The following is a 21,643-nucleotide window of genomic DNA, read 5'->3' as shown; positions in this document are numbered from 1 at the left end:
CCGGGATGAGACCATGTCTAGCGGGGATTTTCTCCAGATTCGACAGCCTTGGCCCTACCAAACCGCACCGCTTCATTTTCACCATACATCACTCATCGTGAATCTTTCGTTTTTCCTTTCAACCATCCTCAGGTCAAATACTGTGTGTTCCCAACCGTCTGTGAACTTCTTGGACCAGCAAAGGGACATTCATTCTGCTCAGCACTCCTTTAACATTTCTATTGTATTCGATTTCCCACTCCCCCTGCCCAACTCCCCAGAGAATAACTTCTTCTTTGTTTTAATAACTTGGACCACAGTCAAGGTTGATGTGTTACTCCATTTTGCAGGATATTTTCTTCAGAAGAGGCAAAACAGAGACTAACGGAGTAGCTGCGGCTTGTGAGCAGCCTTAGGAAATCAGCAGCCATTAAGAACACACAGGAAAGGCTTTTAAAGACATAAAAAAGCAGGCAACAAATGCAAAAGCACCATAAACAGAATTATTCATAAAGGTAGACTAATGTTTAGAAGGAATCCCCGGCAATTTTCTCTCCCAGTGACCCACTTAAAAAATCTAGTTTCATTTGTGAGTGACGAAAAGGGTCAGAGTTAAGAAAGTGGGTTCAGAAAATACCTCCTGCTGACTTAAATTGAAATATAATACTCTCCCATATGAGGTCATAAAAGTAGTTCTGATCCCAATGGGCACACAGAGATCAGAAAATGAATAAAGAGAGGAGGAGAAAGGAGTAAATCAGGGGCAAGAGTATCCCCTCCTCCCCCATTGTATCATGTTTTCATCTCATTTTGCCCACGCTCGCCCTAAAAATCCCATCCCCACCCATTGTAATAACACCGCTCCCTGACATCTAATGAAAGATGTCTCCAAGGACTTGCTTAGGACACAAGGAAAAAGCCCTCCTCTTTTTTAAGTAAAATTTTTCAAGGAAAAAAAGACATGAACAAATATTTAATGGGGGTTTGTCTGAAGTTCATGATCTTTTTAATAAAAAAAATTGGGATATGTCTCATTTTCATGAGTGATATGGAAATTATCTTTTTTCTCTAAAATAGGCAAACCTCCAGTATTTCTGTTCTATATCTACTGTGTCACCATGATTTTTCTTACCATTGATTTCAGTGTCAAGACACTAGTTGTGGATTTAAGTAAAATAAAATAGTTATCTATCTTTCTTCACAGAATATTTTTACTCAAATGTATTTTCAGTGTATACAAATACATTTACTCAAATGTATTTTCCATATTAACAGAGTTTTCATACCCTGACAAAAGGAAGTGAATATGACATCAGAGAGAAGGATGATGCTGACCCAGATTGTGTCTCCCCCTGGAGAAAAGCCCAATTTTCTACTGGAATAAAAGATTCAACTGAATTCAGTTCTCGACAGCCCAGGGGCTTGGAGGAAAAAGCAAAGGAGTAGCCATTTTTAAGAGCCGTAAGAGAGGAGGCAAACTGTAGGTCATGACACACCAGTGTGTTGTAATATCAATCTACACATCACAACAAGCATTTTATAGTTCACACCGGCTCAGCGAAGAGCCTGCTTCTCCCTCTCCTTCTGCGGCTTCCCCTGCTTGCGCACTTGCTCGTGCACTCTCTCCTCCTCTCTATCAAATGAATAAATAAAATCCTTAAAAATAAATTCATTAAAAATAAAGCTCACATTGCTATGTGAACTTGGATTAGGTGGCTTAGTCTCTCCTCCCTCCTCATCTGAAAGATGGACACACCCTAGTACCCTAGGATTGTCACGAGGTCCAAGGAGAAAACATACGTAAGGCCCCTTACATAGGACCCGGTAATGTTAGCATCCACCCTGAGATAAACTGTCGAATCACAAATGGAAGCAGACATTAGTTGACTTACAAAACATTCTAAAGGGATAAATGTGTGCTGAGAGATGTTAGTAAGTTATACAAAGCAACTTTGTTTTCCGAAGAGTTGTTCCGTAGGACCACCTACTGGAGACATTTTATTCTTTTCATTCAGCTTTCTGAATTAAAATAGTATTCAAGACATACATTTTGGTTCAGAAATCCTTTCCTAAAATGTAAGCACCAGGCCAACAAAAACTCTTCTAGCTTTCTTTTTTCCTTGAAGAGGATCAAACAAAACAAACTATTCGCACTTTGTGCTTCATCTTTACAATATATCTTCTGATTCTCCTGAAAGTGACCAATATCATGTGTCTAAAGACCTTAAAATGTATCAGAATTATCTCAACTATGGAAAGACCCAGAATCAAACACATGCCAGGATTCCATATCTGTAATTTTTGTAATTAAGCAAACAAACCAACCCTGTACTCCAGCATGAAGAGATTTTAAAAATTGAAACATACTGTTCACTTCACAGTCAAGTTCTGTCTACTCTTGGCATTTAGCGTGGGGACAGTTTCTGAATTCTGAGAAGAGAAGAGAGAAGAAAAGGAAGGGAAAAAGAAAGAAAGGTAAGAGCAAGAAACCAAGAAACATCAGACAAGTTGAGAATAGGTGGAAAGACAAAATGCTGAAATTGTCAGTAGCCCCTTGGACACAAGTGTGGAGAGGGAAAATTCAAATCAACAGGGTTTTTTGTTTTGTTTTGTTTTGTTTTGTTTTTAACTTTTGAGTCTTGAGAAAGGAAGTTGAGATTTGGATCAAATGGCAGAAAAAAAATGGGGGATGGGGGTAGAGAGAAGAATCTAACAGTAAATCCTGGAAGACTAAAAAACAACTTTGCAGATCACTGAAGGATGATCCAAAAGCCAGCACTGAGCCAACGAAAGAAAGAAGAATGAGAAGAGGCAAGCCAATTCTGGTGTTCATGCAGAGAAAATAAAATGAAAAGAAATGGATACAGAAATGTCCCAGGCTGCAGACTATAAGTCCGGGGAAGGCACAGATGTTTAAGAACGGAAAAAAAAAAGTTTTTTTAAGAATTCTGGTTACAGACTTGGGGTAAAAATTAAGCTCTCCCTGAGAGATTTAAAAGCAAATAGAGAAAAAGCAAGTCATGTATGCCTGAAAGATGTGAATGATCTAACAGGGAGATGTATAATACCACAAATTGAATGTTTTGCAAAACATTCCAGAGGAAATGAGCAGGGCTCCTAGTGCATCATTGCAAAGCTGTTTTCTAGGAGCATGTTGATGAGAAATGTCACCACCTCCATTTCTGCTCACAGTATGTCTATGACAGATGAGAGGGAGAGGGAGAGAAAGAGAGAGAGGGAGAGATCCTTCTCATCCCACTGGACCGACTGCTACGCTGGTCACCCACTGTCCATGCTAACTCCTGCATCGCCCCAGGCGCCAGTCAACCAGGCCTACATCATTGACTTTCCCATCATCGTATTGTCCACTCACTTGCTCTGCCCTTCTGTCCATTTCACTGAGCTGGAGCTCCCAGCAGCAACTCTAGAAGAGAAGAAGAGGTGGGGAATGGGGAATGGAGCATGCATGGCTCTAGCAAGCCCCCGGATCCCAGAATCCAATAAGAAGCCCCTCATACACAGAGATGTGAAGTTAGTTGTCTCGTCCAGAGTGCTGGACTTAGTCTCCAGTACCACCGGGGCTGTTGGTGGGGTGGAAGGGAGCATTAGAGAGGCTGGAAAGAGCCTCTGCTTTGGAATTAGATTCAGGCTTGGAATCCCACCTCTACCACTTACTATGACGGAACTTGGGAAGTTACTTAACTTTCTAAGCTTGATCTGCTTATTTGGAAAACAAGGTAACCATACCTAAGCCTGACAGTGTTAAGAAGAGTAAGTGAGGGCACTGAGAAAAGCACCTGCTATATTACGGGGACCACACTGGAGTTGTACACTAACGCCCATTGACTCTGACTTGAAACAGCCAACAGTGAATTCTTGTACTGTTGAAAGCAGGTCCCACCTGTTTGCCTTTTAAAATCTCCAGGTGCAAAGAATCTCCCCTCCCTATACTGTGTTTTCCCTACTGTGACTATCTATTGAGCACGAAGAAAACCTGTTGGCACAACCAGGTGTGAGCTCATCTGACTCAGAAGTGTCCCATCATCAGCACTCAAATATGAATTTGGATCCTGGGTATTATCGAGAGTATTTCTCGATAGGCTAATGTAATAGTTAACATCTGTGATATCACTAGCAAAACAAACATTAAATGAGGTTGAACGGACACAGTTTTGAAGAATTCTAAAACACTCCGTAAGTAAAGGCCAGATTACGCCTTCTCAATAGTCTCAATTCTCTTGTTCCGGACACACACAGAAATCCCCTATTTATATTCCTGAAAATTTAATACTGAACACACCCCACCAACTGGGGGAGGGAGGAAAGCATCTTAATTCTACAGAGAGCCATGACTATTTTTCTAAGACTGCATTTCCTTCATGAGTTAGAAGCGCCTTTTAAATGGTTCCAACAGGTGTATGCTGAAGGGCAATGGAAGAGAGAAAACCTTACCCCTTTAAAGTGGCTCCTAAGTTCATCTGATTCCAGGTCATGCATTCAAGCTGGGAGGTCATCTGGTATAAATTGTCACTGTTAGAAAAATATCCAGAGTTAGAAACAGAGAACTACAAAGAAAGACACAGTTAATAGCATTTTACCTTTCTTTGCAGCGAAAGCCTCCATGTTTTCCAAAATGACAGAATACTGTGAGTCTGAAATGATTTTCATTTCAGCCCACTGATTCCTCGCGGTCACACAGAGCAGGAAGGATGTGAGAGTAATCTGGAAGCCTTTAAAAAACCTCAGTGGAGCAAACACTGAAGTTTCTAAAAAGGTATTAAACCTTTCAGGGGAAGAGGCTAAAAGGGAGTGAAACTCTTGAAAGACAACACAGGCTGGATAACTCAACATTAAAGTTAAAAGCCTGGAGCTGAAAGTAAAAAGATGGCAGATTAATTATTCGTGAAAAGGCCATTAAGTTGTTTTAATCGAAAGGATACGTATCACGTGGATGATGAGGGTCCGAGAAGTCAAAGAGTGATGGCTGGTGGATGTCTCATACTCAAGGATGTGACAAGCAAAAGAGAAAGAATGGTAGACTATGCACAACTGAAGGAATTCGTCTCTAGAAATTGTATCATCCTGGAACAAGTCAAAAGGAGGGAAAAAAAAAAAAAAGCCCCAGCCCTAAGCTCTAAGAAGGAAAATAACAGCTGATCATTTACATTAAGACCCCAAAGGAAAAAATACACTATCACGTAAACCAACCAAAAGTTGTTCTCTCCTCTCCTCTTACATTTATCTCCTTCCTAGAAAAGCAGCACATAAATCAACTGGCAGAAATCTCCTTAATTACCAAGCTCTATGCAGAATACATTCAGTCCTGAACTGAAATGGTTAATTATGAAATTTGAGACCCAAGAGATGAATGGGCTGTCTGCGGACCCTTGGTCTAAACACATTACAGAGGAATACCTTCCCTCTACCTTCATGGCAGAAGAGAAAGAGAGAAGCTTTCAGCGTCTAACGTGTGATATCAGACCCAAACCCAGACTGTCTCCACCTTGCCGTGGTACGCCTTCCTTGGGCAGAGGCAACACCGAATTTTAATTAAGAGAAGGTTTCATCAGGCCAGCCAAACTGGAAGCTTGTGGAGAGGTCAGGAAAATCACAGCAACTCGGGATATTTGGATGCTGTGCTCTCTCTGGGCATAGCCCGATAAATCATGGCAGAGTCCCTTCTGCTGTTCGCATAATCACTTGGAAAACGATCTGGAACTCCTTTGTGGTGGGCACACAGAATAAGGAGAAAATCAGATTCCAGGAGGGAATTTTACATATGAGATGTGAAGTGGCTTCAAGCTCCGAGTACCGGTCCTTTCATTAGTCAGTGTGTATCTGGAGCCCATCACTCATTCTCAGTCTGACTGGCTATTATGCTACTACAATATCCTACAGATCAATGGGAAAAAATGATTAGTTTCTCCTGCCGCTTCTCCATTTGCAGTAGCGGCCCGTGCTGGTCTGTGCCACTATGTTTCGCAATTCCACAAATTCTTGCTGTAAGGCCGATGTAATTAATTCCTGAAGGACCCCCAATTTTTATTAGAAGTGCCAGCCCTGCTGCATTTAACACAGAAGAGTTTCTTGAACTTTCTGTGGGCTGACAGCTCATTAATAAGCATCCTCCTCCACAATCTCTACTGGTTTTTGTTCTCTTGCGCCTTTTCATCAAGCAATCCATTTATTAATCTCGCCATTAATCTCAGCCAACAGGCATTGTATTCCCCCGGCAGCTCTGTATTTTTGTCACTGATTTTTAAAAAATCGTTCACCAACTAAAATCACTCAGCTCCGGTTGACAATTTTCCTAGGCTCTATTGGGATGTGGGATCTTTCTGGAATTATTTCATCCTTGCCTAAGACGAAGACCACCATTTTCAAGAGGGCCGAGAAGCGAGATGCGAGACAGAAGTTTATGCATATGGGTTAATGAGCACCAAATATCTAACTTTATGATTTAGGAATTTTCTCGCACACTTAGGGAATAGTCCAATAGATTTGTAAGGGTCTTTATCAGGAGGTACTGTGAAGAGAAAATATTTTTAAGACCATTTTCTCAGCCCCCAAAAAGCAAACTTTTCCAAATATACAGTCTATGCCTTAAGTATGTGTATCTTCCTAGCATGTGACTAATAAATACACTGCACAGTAGGACAGCTACTGCTTAGACAAAGCTGTTGGGTACTTGAAATATGCTAGTGCCACACACTGAAATAAGATTTGGGTTATTTTTTTTAAAAGATTTTATTTATTTATTTGAGAGAGAGAAAGAGAGAGGACAAGCAGGGGAAGGGGAAGAGAAGCAGACTCCCATGGAGCACAGAGAGGAACATGGGGCTTGATCCCAGGACCCTGAGATCATGACCTGAGCCAAAGTCAGATGCTTAACCAACTGAGCCACCTAGGCACCCCAAAATTTTGACTATTTTAAAAATAGAATATTTTAAAAATTAATTTCATGGTCTTATTTTTTTTAAATGCAGCTACTAACAAATTCCAAATTCTATATATCTATATCTATCTGTATCTATCTGTCTATCTATCTATTTGGCTTGCATGGGTTTTATTGGTCAGTACTGCTCTATAAGTTTTAGGACCTTGAGCCAATCAGTTTAGCACTCTCTACCTCAGTTTTCTCATCTGCCAAATGGAAATCTTAATCTCCACCAGTCTAACTTTACAGGGATTTGGTAAAGCCTTAAAAGTAGCTCTTTGAAGGCTATCCAGATAATATATTTAAAATTTTCTAAACTATCTAATTTTTCACAGTGCTTTTCTCACATCCTCAATATGCCCCACAACTTGGTGAGGCAGGTATAATCATGATCCCCATTTATCAGAGGATGACTGGGGCTCACAAAGTACCTGGCGTTGTCTTGCCTGATGCCCCCCAGCCCACCTGCCATACCCCTCTGAAGACATCCCGGCATCACTTGGCCTGCAAGCTCATCCTCTACCACTTAAATAACAGTAATCATAACATAACAATAATACAGACAGGCCTGGAGGGGAAAGAGAGCATGCTCCAGGAAGCACGGTGTCACTTTCTGTCTCCAGAAAGTTCTAAGAGGCAAGATGCCCAACACATCCTTTTCAGCCAACCAAGAATAGTATACCAAGATTACAGGAAACACTTCTTGTTTTAGTGGTCCCGATAGCTCAGTTTGCAAATCCTCTTGAGGGGAGAGAAGATAGGAAGGGCGATAGGGAAGACGGACTTGTGGAAAATCCCCAAGCTACGAATAGGTTTCCTGAGTCCAGTGATAGGATCGGAGAACCATTTTAACCACATCCTGCCTTCTGCTGGCTGGGTTCCTCAGAGGCTCGGTCACTTAGCTAGGCTGGCACAACCTCTTCATGGAAGTCAATGACAACATGGCAGTAACTGCTGTCAGGGAGGAGACAGAATGTGAACCCGAGCTCAAAATACCAGGCCCGAGCATGCTCCAGCTCTGATCTCTTTGGGCCATCGGTCCACACCTAGCTTTCATCGTGAAAACCCACAGAAAGAGGCAGAGCTGGTCAGGGAATATATGGCCTCTGACAAATAAAGCATCTAATTATTAAATAACCACTGTAGAGGGGCACCTGGGTGGCTCAGTGGGTTAAATAACCACTGTAGGTGTCGACCACTTCATTCCCAGAGGAGATCAGATAAGCAGGTGGTTTGGCTCAAAGCAAACCACAGTGGTCACGTAGGCATTTCAGCTCCCCGTCTAACTCTGTCTGTTCGGAAGTGAACTCTGAAATCGCAGGCTGCCAAAATATATTCCAAAAGTCATGGTATCCTTTATATTTTTAAGTAGATTTTTTTTCAAGGGCCCTTGTTTCCTATGTAAGAAATGTTTGAAGTTGGAAGCAACGGAGAGAGGAAAGAAACTTCTATAACTGGGATTAATGCAAGTTGGAGTAAAATAAAAGGAAGTCAGTCCTAGCAAAAAGAGGAACTTAAAAGGAAATCGGTAGTAGATCATATAGAGTTTGTTTTGGCCTGGACTGCAGTATTACTGAGTTCTCGACCTCCACACAAAAAGAAAGGAGGGGGAAAAAAGCCCTTAGCTATTATCTGAGCTGGGACTCCCCCACTCTTCAAATGCAGTGTAATTCAAGTACGTGTTCATCTTTGAGTGTGTTTCCTACATTCAGCAGAACAAGGTAGAAAAGTTCATGTCACCACTGGCACAGAGCTGTCAAACCTGGCTGAAGTTGGGGTCATCTCTGCCAGATGGTGGCTGACTGACAAAGGAGCACTTTGGTGGAAGTAAAGAATCCCACAAAAAAAGAAGAAGAAGAAGAAGAAAGCAAGAATTAAAAAAGAAAATGCCAACCAAGAAAAATGCAGCTAGAGTTGGCATCTGTGATCAGAATTCACGATGGCCAGCTTTTGCTGCAACAGCTCTGCCCCACACCAACAGAGGGGCCCCTGTGGGTTCCCCCTACCTGATAACCAGGACGCAGACACAGAGACTACAGACAGACCTCCACGCAGCCCTTCGCCTGTGTTCTTCCCTCCAAGGCGCCATGGAGGCTGCCTGTTGAGAAATTTCTGCCCAGCAGGCCATGATGAATAATTATTTTACAGTCAATCTCTTGGTATTGTTATTTCTCTCAAGCTCACCAGTTAACCAAAGAAAAACCCACTGGGGATTCAACTTCTATTAATAAACACTTGGTCAGCACAAAAGTTGCAGGAATATTTGAAACTAGATTTTTCCCCCTCCCTGGAGACAAGTCCATTTCGAGCCTTTGGTTGTGATAACACTGCCCACCCCTGGAAACCATTTCAGACTTTCTGCCTTCATGCCTACTGATGCGGGAAACAAATACCAGTATTGTCTTAAGTGAAACTTTACACCATGTAAAGTGTTCCTAGATACACAAGCGAAAAGAGGCATTCGAGATTGTCACTTTATTTCCTTGGACATGAGCCGTCACTCTGATTCATGTCTATGTTGAAGGCCAACCTCAATGGTAGATAATGTATTTCCCGGTGACCTGGATTCCCCAGAAACCCTATGGCTGCTACGGAAGTCTCACAGGAAAAACCATCCGCTGCGAAAAGCCTCCACTGTCAACCGCATCGTTTGTGAATCATCAACATTCAATTAGCAATATTTCAATCATCAGTTACTGCTTCCCAAGGTGGGGTGGTTTTACCCACTAAATAGGGAAAGGAAGTAGGATCATTTAAATTGGTAGTACAGTTGCTAAAGAAGGATGCACAAACCTAATAAAAGAGCCTAAGAAGGAAAGGAAAGGACTAAAATAGCTATAAACAAACAAACAAACAAACAAATAAATAAATAACGTGTGGGGACTATTTTTCAAACACAGGGCACAGAACTCCTTTTCTTTTCTTTTCTCAATTTTAGTTATTTATTTGAGGGAGAGAGAGAGATCACAAGTAGGCAGAGAGAGAGGAGGAAGCAGGCTCCCCTCTGAGCAGAGAGCCCGATGTGGTGCTCGATCCCAGGACCCCGAGATGATGACCTGAGCTGAAGGCAGAGGCTCAACCCACGGAGCCACCCAGGCACCCCCAGAACTCCTTTTCAAAGTAGCTGTGAGTATCGGCCCATGAACTGGGCAGAGTCAGGGATGGGGGGGCTCCAAGGAGGTCAGCAAGCAGTAAAGGCAGAGGGGTTTGTGGAAGAAGATTCACAGGAAGTAAGCAGGAAAGGCCCTGCTAACTCCCTGTTCTAGGTAGAAATCAGGACAAATTTGTGCTTAGTGAGAGTGGATTCATTACTCTCTCCCCTCAGGAGAGTCATGTGGATTAAAGAAGTCAATACTTGGAAAGTGCCTAGAAGGGTGCTTGGATGAAGGAAGCCTATACGAGCCTTTGCTCTGCATATTTACCAGCAACAGTGCTGCTACAGACTGTACACGGGGAACATTCCAGTGGAGTGAGTGGCCTGGAATCCCTGCCTGATTCAGAGCATAGATGGGTTTTGAAGTCAGAGAGACTGAGGATCAAGTCCTGGTCTTGATTCTGACTTGCTGTGTGACTTAAGCCAGTTATTTTGAGTCTCTGAACCTACTTCCTCTTCAGGAGAGTGGAGATTCGAGCATCTACAAAGAACTTAGAACTAAATGAAGGAAGTGAGTGAAGCACTTAGCTCAGTGGCCAGCAGCACATAATCAGCATGCAATAAACCCTCACGGTTTGCTCACGTTTCCCCCAGCTATGATCACTGGTCCCCTAGGGGCTGAAATCTGGTTTCAGAAGCCTTAGCGACCTTTCGAGGGACCTCTATCCACCTTCAAAATGGAAAGTGGCAGAGAGGATGGGGAAAACCATCCTCTATCACCTCCCATAAGTTGACTGGGGACATTTTTCTATTCACTATTGTTCCCATCTACACACAAAGGGGCACAGTCATAACACCTCAGATCTGTTACCTGAGAGAGAAGAGAGAATCACTGGACAGTTCCCTCCTAACAAGAAGAGAATTTTGAGAATTTCCTCAAAACAAATTCACATTGCACACTGCCTATTATATATATATACATATATATCATTTACATATATATGTGTATATATACATCATTTACATATATATGATATATATATCATATATATGTGTGTGTGTGTGTGTGTGTATATATATATATATATCATTACCTTTATTTCATGCTGGGAAGGAAGATTAAATTCAAGATTGGAGAGACAGAAGCTTTGGAAGGGCAGTGGGGAAGAGGCTGGGCAGGCTGCCCCAGGGGGTCAAGTACAATAGGGCAAACGAAATACAGGCAAGCCTTTCCCAGGAAGTCCCAATTTTAGACAGAAGGGAATGGAGCCAGGGACCAAAGAAGAACCAGTGAACTCTAAAACCCAAATGTTATGCCATTCGGTGATTAAAATTTAGTTGTGTTTCCTATGCTTTTTCAAACACTGCATGCACAAAATGAATTGAAATGCACAAAAGCATTTCAATACCCTTTCAGACTTTTTTATGAGTGAAAAAGAAAGGAAATGACATAACTGCGGTAGTGTCAATGCATAGAACCAATTTTAAAACATTCCTACACCTGCTCATTCATCATTATTGCAGGGGAAGTACCTGACTTTTGAAAAGTGATTAGAAATGTTATGAATTTAGGGTGACTGGAACTTCAAAGACAGTACAGACTTCGAGGGAGCAAACTCTTTTCCTACAGGAGTCGCAATTTCTTGCTTAGGTGTTATTGCTTAGAAATTTCCTCTAACAGAAGAAAATGCTATTTTTGTGATATAAATACCAAAAAAAAAAGAAGCAAGAAAAATTCCAATTGTGTAGAAAGAAGAAAGGGATAAGCAAATATTTCCAAAAGATGAACCTGACAAAACTGCTTTAATAGTGGACAATCAGAAGCTGGACTACAAATGTGAGAATATTACCTATAAAATGCAATCCAAGTGACTTTTCCCACTTCCATGGCAACCACCATTTCAGCCCTTGTCAAAATCCACCACAGGGACTCAGTTTCAGAATTGTTGTTAAACCAGTGGCTGTGATCACTTTATCCCCACCTCTTCTTTCTAGGCTAGACCCTCTGATGGCCCCTTCCTAATGTGGCTCTAGGCTTGGGAGAGAGGAGAGTAAGAAATGTGTGTGTCAGGGGCGCCTGGGTGGCTCAGTGGGTTAAGCCTCTGTCTTTGGCTCAGGTCATGATCTCAGGGTCCTGGGATCAAGCCTCACATCGGGCTCTCTGCTCAGCAGGGAGCCTGCTTCCCGCTCTTTCTCTCTGCTTGCCTCTCTGCTCAGCGGGGAGCCTGCCTCCCTCCCTCTGTCTCTCTCTGCCTGCCTCTGCCTACTTGTGATCTCTGTCTGTCAAATAAATAAATAAAATCTTAAAAAAAAAAAAAGAAATGCGTGTGTCTGTGTCCCTTTGAACCAATGCCTCCCAGACTCCAAACCCCAGGGGGTATACTAGCACACCTAAACAGCACCCACTCCAGCATCAAAGCCTTCCTCTCTACCTGGGAGTAAGTCTCCAGTCAGGAACTGAAGAGGGAGGAGTGGGCCAAGGTCATCCCATGGGGAACCATTCCAACTATACCCCCAACAGCCGCTCCAGTTACAACAATGCCACTCTGGTAATGGCAGGAACAGTTCCTCAAGAAGGATGGGAATGGCCCTGCCACCACAGTTTCGTTGGGAGGGAGTGGGAGTGTTCACAACAGAGAATGGGGGTGGGTTCTGCGTGCATTCCAGTGATGGGACCCTCCAAGGAGAAGCACCGAGGTGCCAAAGAACAGAACTGGATTCTAGCTAGTGAGAAAGGCAAGGAGGATGAAGAGGCGCGGTCATTCTTCCGCGCTCTCTCAGCAACCTTCAAGCATTTCTTTGCTCCTTCTCGCTCAAAGAAAAAAAGAAAAGTAAAAGGAAGGGGAAAGGGAAGGTCAGGAGAGCGATCTTGAATCCAAGATCCAATTAGATATGCCGGATTTCCCCATCAAAAGGGAAGGCTTCTGAAGTCCGTGTTGCCTCAGGCATACAGAACTCGCAGGGGCTCGATCCTGTACTTCCCCCAGACAGGAGAATCAGACCAGTACCAGGCTCAATTTCATAAGCACACCGAGACTTGGGGATGCGCCGCAGCCGGCTAGGGAGCGAAGACTCCTTCCCCTCCTCCACCTGTGGGACTGGAGGTCCTCCAGGCGCGGCCATTCCCCCCACCCAATCTCCCAGGGCAGGCGCTTTTCCTTCCTTCATTACCTCACTACCTCCTTCCCTTGACGTCAGCCCCGGGTCCTCGAGCGGAGGAGGGAGGATGGAGATGAGTTTGGGGGCAGTCGGTATCAGGATCCCCGCAGCACCGGGGTGGGGGGCAGGGGTGGAATATGAGGTAATGCTCGCCCAGTCCCCCGCCTCAAAGGCCGAGAGCCGCCACTTCCCTCCGCCCGCCCCACCTTCCAGCCCCGCGCACGCCGGTGTGTGCACCAGTTACTAGGCAACCCTATCGGAGAAGCGGGATGCCGGCCAAGTTCACCCAAAGTTGAAGAATAAATTTGGGGGAGAGAAGGTGGAGGGTGGAGCGAGAGCCGGGAGAACGCACAAGGGAGAGGGGAAAAAAAGCTTGGAAGGAAAAGAGGCTGGTCTTCTGCCTCCCTGCAACGGGAAGGAGGAACGACTCGGGCTGGAGCAGCGTCCCCGGAGGCCACCGCGGCGACCCGACTGCCGTCCTGCCCGCAGTCCTGGTCCGCTGCCGGTGCGGGGCCTGGCGCTGGGAACCACGCCCACCGGGTGCCGCGGTGGCCGCAGACCCCGGGGTGCCGCGGTGGCCGCAGACCCCGGAGCACCGGGGTAGGAAGCAGGCTGTGGTTCCAGCGTACGCGCCCTCGAATTACTCCCCGAGAAGGCCGCCGGTGTGGCCAGTGGGCGAGGAGAGGTCTGAGAAGTGAGAAGAACGGAGTGGGAGTGGACTCCATGTCTAATCTTTGGTCCCAAGGAAGCCAAGGGCTCCTTAAGGAGCGCTTAAAAAAATAACTTCTCCAAGCTCCACTGTTCTCTAGTTCAAACAGTAACCGCCCTCGTTTATATTCAAAACAAGAACGCCAGGAGACGAGGAAACCTACTTCTTTCAAATCAGGAGATCTGCTTAAATTTGCTTTAAGTAGCTAAACGCGTCCTTTGCCTCCAGGACCCCGCACGCCCGCAGTCGGAGCTGCCCGCGTCGGACGTTCCCGCCGGTTCGCGCACCCTCTCCGGGGTCCCGGGGACCCAGACACCGCGCGGAGAGCTTTCCTACCTGCTGTACGGCGTCCTCAGCAGCAGGGCCTGGCTGCCAGTGCAGCTGTCGGTAGGGGTGTGGCAGCCATAGACTGGGGGCGGCACCGAGTACTGCTGCTCGCCTGCGGAGAGCCGAGGAGAGCCGAGTGAGCGCGCCGCAAGGGATCCGGGTGGGAGTCGGTCGGGGTGGCGCGCGGGGGGCGAGGACGCGGGCAGGGTCCGGGACAGAGAGCATCCCCAGCCAGGCTCAGAGACGAAGCTGGGGGCCACCAGCCTGGACGCCAGGGCGTGCCAAGAGAGGGCGTCCAGATCCTAAGGAGCTAATCTGCTTCTCACTTCACATTTCCTTAGCGCTTACTTCCTAGTACACCGAAAAGACCTTCGAGACATTCGTAGACTTGAGTAGAGCGGTCACCAACATAGTGGGGGGTGGGGGGGTCGGGGACTCAATCTTTTCTTCTCAATTGGGTGGGACTGGGCTGATTATTTCTAAAAATCCCTCCGCTCAAAATTTGCTGTGGGATTCCGGGGATTGGCAAGAAAGAAGGGGAGAAGGACCCCACATCCTTCCCGCCTGCTTACCCAGAGAGCCCTGCTGGCCCATGGGGTCCTCGTGCTTGAAAGAGTGGTTGGGGAACTGCGCCGCGTGGTGCGAGGGCGTGTGACCGTAGCTGGGCGTCCCGTCGAAGGTGACCGTGCTGTAACCTGCGAGCGCGGCGGAGAGAAGCACAGCGTCAGCGGAGAGGTGGAGCCGGGTAGGTGGGTCTACGAAACCTGAACCCGGGTCGAGGAGTCCCCGGCCCCCGAACAAGAAACCCCAGCGGAGGAAGATGCCTCCCCACCGGCCTCCAGAACTTTCTCGGCAGGGAAGCCGGGCCCAACCGCAAAGGTGTGACCTCGGGGCCGGCGCGTCGCTCTTTCCCAAGTAAAACCCTGACCTCCCCGCCTTTTCCCGATTCATGTACGCCCCTCGTCTCCCACGGTGTCTGCAGCTCCTGAACCGAACCTCAGGCAAGTGAAGTATGAAAACCGCCAACCGCTCGCCAGAGAAAGTTCTTCACCTCCAAAAACAAACAGCGTGGCTCTTGCTCGGGGGCAGCGCGGGCGAGCAAAATGAATCTGTTCAGCTGACCCCGCGCTGACTCGGAGCCGTAAATCAGGGGACCGCGCACCAACTTTCATTAATTACTCGGAGCCAGTTAAACGGCATGGGCCTTAGATGGAAAGAGTCATTACTGAGTAATGTTATCTGAGGCTGCGCGACCCTAATACCATGACATCTAAGGCCCTCAGGAAAGCTGGTGAGGATTAAGAGAAAGGGGCCCTTTCAGTTGGGCACGCGGGCGTCGGCCCTATGCCCTCCTTCTACCCCTCTCCTATCCAATTCGCATCCCGTACGTCCTTACTCTAACCACCATCGTTGGGTTCCTCGCTCCCCAGGAGAGGAAGCTGCCTGTTTTAGAGTGTACCGGACACTGTAGCTCCCTTTCCCTCCAGGGCAGTGCACGGGTCCCCCAGTTTCCCTACAGTGCAACCAAGGGCAACATCGACTGTTCTTCCCCAACTCTCCGAAGGCTGAGTAACAGAATGTGGTGTCTTGATTGAAAAACGTGGTCTCGAGGGGCCACTGGGTGGCTCAGTCCTTAAATGGCTGCGTTCGACTCAGGTGATGATCCCAGGGTCCTGGAATTGAGCCCAGGGTCCGGCTCCTTGCTCAGCGGGAAGTCCGCTTCTCCCTCTCTCTCTGCCCCTCCCCCTGCTTGTGTTCTCTCTCTCTCCCTCTCTTTCAAATAAATAAATAAACAAATAAAATCTTTATTAAAAAAAGAAAGAAAGAAAAATGGGGTCTCCTTTCGTGGTTATTACTATTAAATTGCTTGAAACATACACCCCGCCCGCTTTTGGAAAACTGTTGCCACCGCTGGGGGAAAAGCATCCTCCAACTACGATAAAGGACAGTCCCGGGGCCCTGAACGGAATGGTGGGATTCTCTCATTTTATGCGCAGGCCCCAGAGTCTCTGGCCCGAGGTCCAGGCCCAGGGGCAAATGAGATTCGCCCGGTTGCTCACTTACGCTTACAGGAGGGCCACGGTGCGGATCCGTCCCCCACTCATTCTCCCAAACCCTTTCCAGCCATGACGCTGGATCTCGAAACTCCACTCAATTTTTGGGAGTGGGATGGGTCAAACACCCACACTCTTGCCCCAGGCATGACAGAGGGTCTGCAACAAGTGTTTGTGAAGACTTAGGGTGGACAGAACTAGGAGGCCGTTACCCCATCATTGAAACATACCCCCCCAAACAAAAATAAAACTGGAGCTTCTCCTCCCCACTCTGTGCAGTGCAGTGTGTCTGAGTGGGAGACAGGGTCAAGGCAGGTCCTAATAACCAGATCATACCAGGCAGGCAAAATCTCACGCACTGCTTGGCGCCACAGGTTGACAATTAAGAAACCACCAACTTTGGTAACTTGCATGACCCCAAAATCCTACATCTCTCGCCTGCTAAGTAGGCAAAGATGACCCCCGCCCCGTTAGCTGTCAGGCCTGGGTGAGCTGGGCTTCCTTCTGGGAGAGAAGGCACGGCCCTCTTTGAGGCCTACCTGTCAGCTTACAAACGAACTGTGGCTCCCAGTACCCAGTTATGCAGGGAGAAGGCCGAAATATGAAAAGATGCATTTTTTTTTAATAGAGAGAACTAAAAACAGAAACCACAGAGAAATTGTCTCTAGACGAACCCTTCTCCATTCCTGAGCAGAGGGGCAGGCAGTGGCCTGGAGCACGTGCTGTCCTTGGAGGCGGGCTCTGCAACTGTAGGGTCGCAGGCTGCAGCTCCCCGACCGGCCCCGTCGCCCAAGGCTCCCAAGGGCCCCTCCTGGACAGGTCACGCAGACCCGGTGTGGGGAGGCGGGCTAGGGGCCAACCTCCAACCCCTCCCTCACGACCCACGTGTTGAAAGCGCCTGCGGAGGGGACAGAGGGCTCTTTTAATTAGAAACTTATCGGACCCGGGACTGATTAGATCACACTGTCCTGGGGCCTCTCTCTGGGCCAGGGGCGGAGAGCGCGGGGGCGGGGGCCCGGGGAGGAACGGTTGCGGGCAAAAAGGGGCAGCGTGTTCAAAGACTTCTTGTACAGGCCTTCAAGGGAGAGGCTTTAAGCGTCCAAGGTAGCGCTTTTCCCACGGTTAGTCTCTGCCCGGGAAGGGAGTGCAACCTTGACCGCGCGGAGAGGCGAGACACGCTCTGCGCCTCCCTCCCCCGCGCGCGGCAGCGGAGGAACCCGGGAACCGCCTGGCCGGGCCTGGCTTCCCAAGAGCTGGACGGTAAAGTGGACAGCAGGCTCCGTTATGGAGAGGGGCAGAAGGCTGAAAATGATGACTCCATTGCCGCGGCAGAGTAAGGACAAATCTGTCCCCCAACGAAATACCCTCTCCAACGAGACCCAAAGGGGGGCGCCCTTCGCCCTTGGGTACAGCTGGTTTCTACACTCGATTCTAGGGTGACCTGGTGATGCCAAGGCCGCCTCCTGCACTAGGATTTTGAGCCCCCTCCAGCTGAGGGAATCAGAGGCTGACTGACAAGCAATCGTTTGGGTTTTGGGGGGGGGTTCCCCCCTCCTTCAATTCCGCATTAAGTCTGGGACTACCCAAGTCCTCACCCCACTTCTGCCCTGACAAACCTTCTAAACAAACCTCACACACAGACTACTGTCAGTTCAGTGCCCCTCCAACAGGGCAAAGGAAATCCATCTCAACAGAAGGGCCAAGATCCCTGGAAAAGGAGGTAGAAATAGCCTAGTATGGTCTGCGTGTGAGTCCCAGCTGTGCCTCAGAGCGACCTGTTGCACACCTAATCTCTTAGAGCCTAGATTTTCTCATCCAGAAATAAAGGAGTCCTCCAATGTCAGACTCCATGCACTCCAATATGCAAACATGCCCACTGCCTTAATGCTTAATCGCCAGTGCCTTGTACAGAGTAGATGCTCAATAAATGTTTGCTGAATTAATGTTTGGAAGTTTAGGACACCACCTATCCTGTTTAAGAAATGGGAAAGGGAGGGGCGTGGCATGATGCCTGGTGGTGCCAACTGTCCTCTCCTGTGGGCCAGGGTTAGGCTGCTTTGCCTAGGGACAGGGATTCAGAGTCTTGATTTCTCTCTGCTGGAGCTTGGTCTGGAGTCTGTTGATGGCCATTCTCATTCTCTGGGGAAGGAGCTGATGCCCTTGCTTCCCCCAACACAAGCCTTCTGCTAGATTGCATTCCTGGGGGAGCCACAGGAATCCCAGAAGTCAAGAGAATTAATCTAGAATCTTCAGGCCTTGGGGTTGCCAAGGCTAGGACTGAAGCTGGAGCAGCTCCTGACATCTCACCCCAGCCCCCAGCTGCCCAGTAAGTCCCAACAGCCAGGCAGGCATGACCCACTTACATTTTCAGTGCAAGAAAAAACTAAACCCGCAGAAGAGAACTGCCTTACAGGTTGTGGCATGTGTCTGGAGCTGGCTTTCCACTGGGCTTTTCCCCAGGATGGGGATGAGAACTCCTTCACCTGCTAGTCCTGGTCCCCAACTCTCAAGCCTTTTCTCTCTTTGGCAACCAACCCCATGCTGAACTCATGGGATCCTAGGCACCAGAACTGCCTATAGAAGAGACCCAAACAAAGCGAGAGAGCCCAGATTCCAAAAATTCCCCCAGAACCTAGATGGACTCCAATAAATGCTAACAGCACAGTAGTATTTTGAAGCCCCAGAAACAGACCAAATGGCGTCTCCAGGACTCCAAAGAGCACACATCCACACTCAGATTCACTCACGTCACACACCTGCCTGCCAGTCTTGCCATTTCTGGTTCAGCCAATTTTAGATGGTCTGCTGCCTTTAGAATTCAGAGCCCCAAGCCAGGGGAAAGTTGGGCTTCTGCTCCAGTGGCATAGAACTTCAGGCAGGGGCCAACACCCAAGTTGCTCACCTCAGCTCTCCTCTTAGAGATGGGGAAACTGAGAACTGGAGATTTGTAAAAGGTAACAAAAGCCTGCTTATCAGAGGTGAGGCTCAGAGAACACAAGCCTCTGAATCGACACTGAGTTATTCCAACATCCCTTGAGTGGGAAACACTAACTTCCATGTAACAAACACCCAGAATGGAGGCCCCCCAGGTGCTGCTGGAGGTTCCTCCACAGACAACGGACCTCGAGTCCCCTAAAGGAAGAGGGGAGAGTGGTTTCGATTTCACTGGGGCTTCTGGTGAGCCAGGTGCTGCAGGCTGGGTTTAGCTAGGGACCACCTGAAGATACTCATTTAGAACGTGTTGGCACTGACCATGGACCAGAAGCCCTGAGCCCTTCTGCGCTTGCGGAGCCCTGGCACCTCCCGCAAACGGTACATGCTCTGTTCTCCCCGCGCACGCATCCCAGAAACATCCCAGTCCCTTAGGTCCAGGGGAAATTTTGTTCCAGCAAAAGCATTCGCCATGGCGTTTGTAAGACATTTCCTAAAATACGGAATGAACTCTCAAAAAGCACAGAAGTCCAATTAGTATCAAATTGGAAAACAAACTACAAGGGCCCAGCCTGATTGGCTCTGCGCTAGTTCCTGAGAAACGTTAAGTAGGTATGCGGGAGCCAGGGCGGGATGGGGACACTACTGGCTGAGTCCCTCGATGTACACTGAAGTCGGCAGATAAACCGTTCTTGTTCTGACCCCTTTGTCTTGCAAAAATCAGCTGAGCTCCGAGTTTAACGACAGGAAGGCACCGAGGCTCGCTGCAAGGAAGGCCCATGCTTGGGGCTCGTTCCACCGCGTCTCGGAGGACCCGGTCCCACCCAACTTGGAACAGGATAAACAGAGTTCTCTTCCAGCCCCGGAGCTCTCACGGACGCCGCCTGAGCTGGAACCCAGGAGACATCCGCTTTTATACTACCAGACGCGAACACGGACATGGTTCCAGGAAAGCCACTGTTTAGCTGCTAGCCCGTACATGTACTCGTTCCTTGTTCCGTGATACTTATCGCACGTCTAATGTGTGCCATCGCCGTGAAGGCTGGAGCGGCTCCCGACATTTCCGCGCGGGGTAGGAACACGGGCTGCTCACCCGGTGCTGGTCCCCTTTTTAGTCTGAAAGCTAAAAAGGTCCAGTGCCTAATAACTGTCCCCTGGTGCCTCGAGCCACAGAGCACCTTCCTGAGACAGAGCCAGACACTGCACCGGTTCCCCTTCCGACTCCCACGGAGACTAGCAGTCCTGGAATCTCCTGGGGTCCGAGGGGCCCCAGATGACCTCCCGGCTCATGCGAACCAGTCCGGCTCCCGGCTCTGCAGGATGTCAGGGGCCTCCGCCGGCACGTACTCCCTCTCCCCGGCCTCCTCTCCCCAAGCCGTTGCTTCCGCTACCCTCACGGTCGGGGTGGGGGGGCAGCCGGTTAAGAGCCGGGGTCAGGGAAGGGATAGGACAGGGGAATGCTAGAGCGCGGCGACAGCCCCGGCGCCACCCCGCGTGTAGAGGGCGCTCCCCCGGCCCTCTTACCCTGGTTGCGGATAGCGGGCTGGCTCTCGAGGCAGCTGGGCAGGTAGGGCGCGTTGGGGAACATCCTGGCCTGACCGGAGGACGCCTGGCTCGGCGGAGGAGGACCGAAGGGACCGTAGCGACAGGCTCCAGCTGTGCCGGTGAACTGGCCGGAGAAATGCACGGTGAAGGCGCTCAAGCACTGCTCCTCGTGCGGCTCCGCGCCGCCCCAGCTCGGCTCCTGTTTGATGAAGGAGTGAGGCGGCGGCGGCGGCGGCGGGGGTGGCGGTGGGGCAGGCGGCGGCGCAGGACCGCCCAGCGAACCGTAAGCCGAGGCGCCCGGGGGTGCAAAATCCAGCACCGGCGCCCACTGCGCGGAGCCGCTCACGGGCAGGGCGCAGCCACCGCCGCCACCCAGCGAGGGTACCGCGGGCAGCAGCGCGTTCAGGTCCCGCACGTCAGAGCCCATTTGCTGCGGCTCAGCCCCGGGTGCCCCGCGGCTCCTTCGGCCTTGCAGACGCTCGGCGCTGGACTCGGCCGCACCTAACTTGGCCCAGAGGCCGCCTGGGCCCCGGAGCCCCGGCTGCTCGGGGTGCTGAAGGCACCCAGACCCGGAGCGGAGCGAATGTGAAGACGCCGGCTCCGGGGCACACGTGGAAGCTGGCTCCTGCGGCAGGAGGAAGTCCAGGATCGCGGCAAGGAGGCGGCGGGGCCCCGGCTCCTGGGCTGCGGTCCCGGCTCTGGGTGGGTGAGTGAGTGAGTGAGTGGGAGGGCGGGTGGAAAGGGGGGAGCGCACAGACGGCCGGGTTGCGGAGAACCCCCGGGTGTGGGCGCTGCCTTGAACTCCTTACCCCAGCTGCCTGGCTGCCCCCAGCTTCCCAAAGCTCAAATAAGAGGGGCTGGCGGCGGGGGAGGAGGAGGAGCCAGGAGCCTCCGCCGCTCCATTCACA

The 21,643-nt window shown here is 49.1% G+C and overlaps 1 protein-coding gene across 1 annotated transcript in view; it reads right to left on the bottom strand.

Annotated features, from left to right (window-relative positions):
- WT1 (WT1 transcription factor) overlaps positions 1–21,162 on the bottom strand; it is a gene marked incomplete at its 5' end in the record, with an annotated part of 48,157 nt that extends 26,995 nt beyond the window's left edge. Inside the window, 4 exons of the mRNA XM_080816432.1 lie at positions 4,432–4,509; positions 14,215–14,317; positions 14,778–14,900; positions 20,715–21,162. Coding sequence (XP_080672558.1) covers positions 4,432–4,509; positions 14,215–14,317; positions 14,778–14,900; positions 20,715–21,162 — 752 coding nt within the window. The remainder of the gene's footprint in view (positions 1–4,431; positions 4,510–14,214; positions 14,318–14,777; positions 14,901–20,714) is intronic.
- Between the last annotated feature and the right edge of the window lie 481 nt (positions 21,163–21,643).

The sequence above is a fragment of the Martes martes genome (assembly GCF_963455335.1).
Source record: "Martes martes genome assembly, chromosome: 10".
Taxonomy (NCBI): Eukaryota; Metazoa; Chordata; class Mammalia; order Carnivora; family Mustelidae; genus Martes; species Martes martes.
Note: the sequence above shows the minus strand (reverse complement) of the source record. Positions and strands in the feature narration are given on the sequence as shown.